The sequence below is a fragment of the Colobus angolensis genome, unplaced genomic scaffold (genome assembly GCF_000951035.1).
Source record: "Colobus angolensis palliatus isolate OR3802 unplaced genomic scaffold, Cang.pa_1.0 Scaffold47, whole genome shotgun sequence".
NCBI classification, from domain to species: domain Eukaryota; kingdom Metazoa; phylum Chordata; class Mammalia; order Primates; family Cercopithecidae; genus Colobus; species Colobus angolensis.
In genome coordinates this window covers 799,234-802,736 of record NW_012118154.1, presented here as the reverse complement: position 1 = coordinate 802,736, position 3,503 = coordinate 799,234, and the positions used below count along the sequence as shown (strand labels likewise).

The 3,503-nt window shown below is 53.8% G+C and overlaps 2 protein-coding genes across 4 annotated transcripts in view; both read left to right on the top strand.

Annotated features, from left to right (window-relative positions):
* INCA1 (inhibitor of CDK, cyclin A1 interacting protein 1) overlaps positions 1–3,352 on the top strand; it is a 7,691-nt gene extending 4,339 nt beyond the window's left edge. Inside the window, exons 3-7 of one of the 3 annotated variants that reach the window (XM_011958386.1) lie at positions 780–893; positions 1,116–1,155; positions 1,412–1,608; positions 2,092–2,257; positions 2,487–3,352. In XM_011958386.1, coding sequence (XP_011813776.1) covers positions 780–893; positions 1,116–1,155; positions 1,412–1,608; positions 2,092–2,257; positions 2,487–2,636 — 667 coding nt within the window. In that variant the 3' untranslated portion in view covers positions 2,637–3,352. The remainder of the gene's footprint in view (positions 1–779; positions 894–1,115; positions 1,156–1,411; positions 1,609–2,091; positions 2,258–2,486) is intronic. The other 2 variants (XM_011958387.1, XM_011958385.1) reach the window with 2 other exon arrangements.
* A 16-nt stretch (positions 3,353–3,368) lies between these two features.
* Positions 3,369–3,503, top strand: part of CAMTA2 (calmodulin binding transcription activator 2) — a 20,661-nt gene continuing 20,526 nt past the window's right edge. Inside the window, exon 1 of the mRNA XM_011958390.1 lies at positions 3,369–3,451. The gene's annotated coding sequence lies outside the window, so the exon portion shown is untranslated. The remainder of the gene's footprint in view (positions 3,452–3,503) is intronic.

Genomic DNA, 3,503 nt, shown 5'->3' with positions numbered 1-3,503 from the left:
ACTACAGGCACCTGCCACTGCACCCAGCTAATTTTTTGTATTTTTTAATAGAGACAGGGTTTCACCGTGGTCTCGATCTCCTGACCTTGTGATCCGCCCGCCTTGGCCTCCCAAAGTGCTGGGATTACAGGCGTGAGCCACCGCGCCTGGCCTTTTTTTCTTTTTTGAGACGGAGTTTCTCTCTTGTTCCCCAGGCTGGAGTACAATGGCGCAATCTTGGCTCACTGCAACCTCCACCCTCTGGCAGGATTCTCCTGCCTCAGCCTCCCAAGTAGCTGAGATTACAGGTGCCTGCCACCATGCCTGGCTAATTTTTTGTAATTTTAGTAGAGACAGGGTTTCAACATGTTGGCCAAGCTGATCTTGGACTTCAGACCTCAAGTGATCGACTCACATTGGCCTCCTAAAGTGCTGGGATTACAGGCGTTAGCCATCACACCCCGCCAGTGTTAGTGTACTTTATGTGTGGCCCAAGACAATTTTTCTTCTTCCAATGTGGCCCAGGAAGCCAAAAGATTGGATATCCCCCGTATAGAGCTTAGACTCAGTGAGATCTGAGGGTCAAACCATAGCCAATCTCCACCCTCAACCCAGCTTCAATTTCCTTTCAAGGCAGAGGCCTTACCACCTTCTTCAGCTAAAGTGGTTAAGAGAGGACATGGCCTGAGGGAAGCTGGGCAGCTTTATAGTCCCATGGAAAGATGGCCCTTGAATCCTTCGGGTGAGTAGATTGCTGTAAGGGAAGAGCCAGACCTGAGCCTACCTTGTCCTCCCCTCAGGTGTTCCAGGGTGGTCAGCCGATCTCCACCACCAAGGTTGCCTTCCCAGAGCCTCAGACTCATGCCCCAGCGTTATGGAGATGTCTTCTGGAAGAACCTTAGTCAAAGGCCCAGGTGAGTAGAGGAGAAAATGGATACCAACTGGATGTGGTCTTAACTGGATTAAACTACCATAAACCCATATAGCAATAGGCCCTAGTCTGGGGTTAATTTCCCACTGGCTGGTGGACGTTGTAGCTCCTAATGATAGAAACGAGGTTGGGAGAGATTATTAAATAAGCAGTATGGATGGATGTTTCCCCTCTGCACTTACAGCCCCCTTTTTGTTCTTCACAGCCTCACTTGGCTGGAGGAGCAGCACATTCCACCCATGCTGGTAAGACAGACCCTCTGCCTTCAACACTTCTCTGTTAAAATTGCACCCACTGCTATCCTGTCCCAAGCTCTCCTCATTACTGCTTCCCTATGGTATTCCCCAACCAGTGCACTTCCTTTCTATGAATCAGTCATCATGTTTTCGAGATATCACAGAGGTCTTCCCAAGACCCCGGACTCCCTACCTAGTTCAATCCAAGCTCCCTTGAGAGAGCCAGTTCTTTTTTCTAGCTCTTTTTCCCCATTCTCTGGCACAGAGAGCCACTGGTTGCTCCCAGCTTGGTCTGTATCCTCCTGAGCAGCTCCCACCTCCTGAAATGCTTTGGAGAAGAAAGAAGAGGAGGCCATGTTTAGAAAGAATGCAGCAGCAGGGGCTTGGGGGGGTCCCCGCCCGGGTGAGGGCTGTCACTTACCACCTGGAGGACCTAAGAAGACGTCAGAGCATCATCAATGAGTAAGGAAGGGAGACATCTAGGCTCTGGCAGTCATGCAGGATTTGGGGGCAGAACAGTTTGAGCTAAGGAAGGGGTTGAGAGCTTTGAGGGGAGGTTTGAGGGGAGCTTTGAGGGGAGACTGCTTGGGAGGAAGCTGTGGGCTTTGGTGTGATTGAAACAGATTTCTGTAATATGAAAAGAAGGAGGGAATTGCGGTAAGGAGGATGAGCCACATGAGCTGGAAGGAGTAGAAACTGGATCACTGAAGACAGGAAAGCAAACCATAGAACTGAAGGACAGTGGGGAGGCTGGGGTCACCTCTGGGTTCCTAGACAACATGCTTCAGTCTGAGGGGAGCAGAAAATTGGGAGTGGAGAGTTAGAGGTGAAATGACAACTCCCTGGAGTCCCAGCAGGAAGTATTTCAGAACAGAAAGGTGAAGAATGGAGAGACAGGAAGCCTGGCCTCCAGGTACTTCTCTCCTCAGCCTAAAGTCTCCACAGACTGAAGAAGGCCCAGTGGGGCAGCTCTGGGGCTGCATCTGAGCCAGTGGTGCTTGGCGAAGAGGGCTGTGGATTTCCTAGCACTAATGAATACCCTGATCTGGAAGAGGAGAGGGCAACCTATCCACAAGAAGAGAACAGTTTTCTCACTCCTGGCAGGGCCCAGGTATTGTTGGAGTGGAACTGGGTGGAGTGAGAGGGAGTGACGTGGGTTTCTGGTCTTGCATGGAGATGCAGTAGAAGCTGAGAGCTAGGTTGGAGAACTGGATTTGAGAGGAACAAAAATAATGTAGCTGAGAGCCAGAGACTTTGAGGTACCTAAGCTTGGGTACTAGGAAATCTGGAAAAAAGATCTACTTTTCCATTCTCTTTTTCAATTTCTCTCATCTTTACAGCTGCTTTGGTCTCCCTGGAGTCCCCTGGGTCAGGAGGTGGCTTGTGCCTCCAGGCCGCTGCACTCTCTGGCCTCCTTCAGCACTGTCACAGCCAGGAGGAACCCCCTTCACAATCCCTGGGGGATGGAGTTGGCAGCGTCTGAAGAGTAAAGAGAAACCACCGGTGCCGAGATACTGGTGGTGCCCCAGGGACCCAAGACTAGTTCCGTCACTAGAGTCACCCCCATTGCTGACATGAAGGCGTTTCCCCTTCCTTAGCCTCTCCAACTGCCTTTCCCATCCTCTGAACTAGGCATTAACAGCCCCCCTGGGCTCCCAAATCAACCCACCGCTCTCACAGGAGCACCCCAAGTTCTGTTTTCCTCCAGGCCCCGCCCCTGGCCTTGTGTTTTCTCTGCTCTGTTATTAAAAAGCAAGCAAGTGGAGCCCGAGTTGTCTTTCTTCTTGGGATGCAGCGATGGAGAGGCCAATGGAGAAGGAGGGCTCCTTTCGCTTTCTCGAGGACTCAGCTACAATGAAGTCGGGCTGGGTCCCCAAATTCAAGGAGTCTTGTCCGAGGCGAGAAGGGTCCTGCTCCCAGTCCTGTGTTCCTCGCCCGGCCCCTCGGGTTCCAGCACTGGTCGGCCGCCCCTGCCCCGTTCTCTCGGACTGGGAGTCAGCCGGCCGAGCTTCCGCCTCCAGGACCCTGGAATCCTGCCCCTCAGCGCTGCTGCCCTTTTGGGGAATTCCCAGTAGTATGTCCCTCGGTCTGGCTCAGAGCCTCAGAAGCCGAGTCCCTCTGCCCAGCGCCCCACCCAGAACCCCACGTGTGCTGACCCCAGGTTCCCTTCCTGACCCCCATCTCCTTAATTGGGAAGCCCCGCCCCGTGCGCAGTGACGTCGGACGCCGCTGTCAGCCGGCGCTGGGGGGGGGTCGGTGTGGGGTAGAATGGCCGCTGCCGCCGTCACCCGCGGGACCCCGGGAGGTAAGAGCCAGGGCCTCTCGCCCGCCTCTCCGCCCCCGCGCCAGGGGGCGCA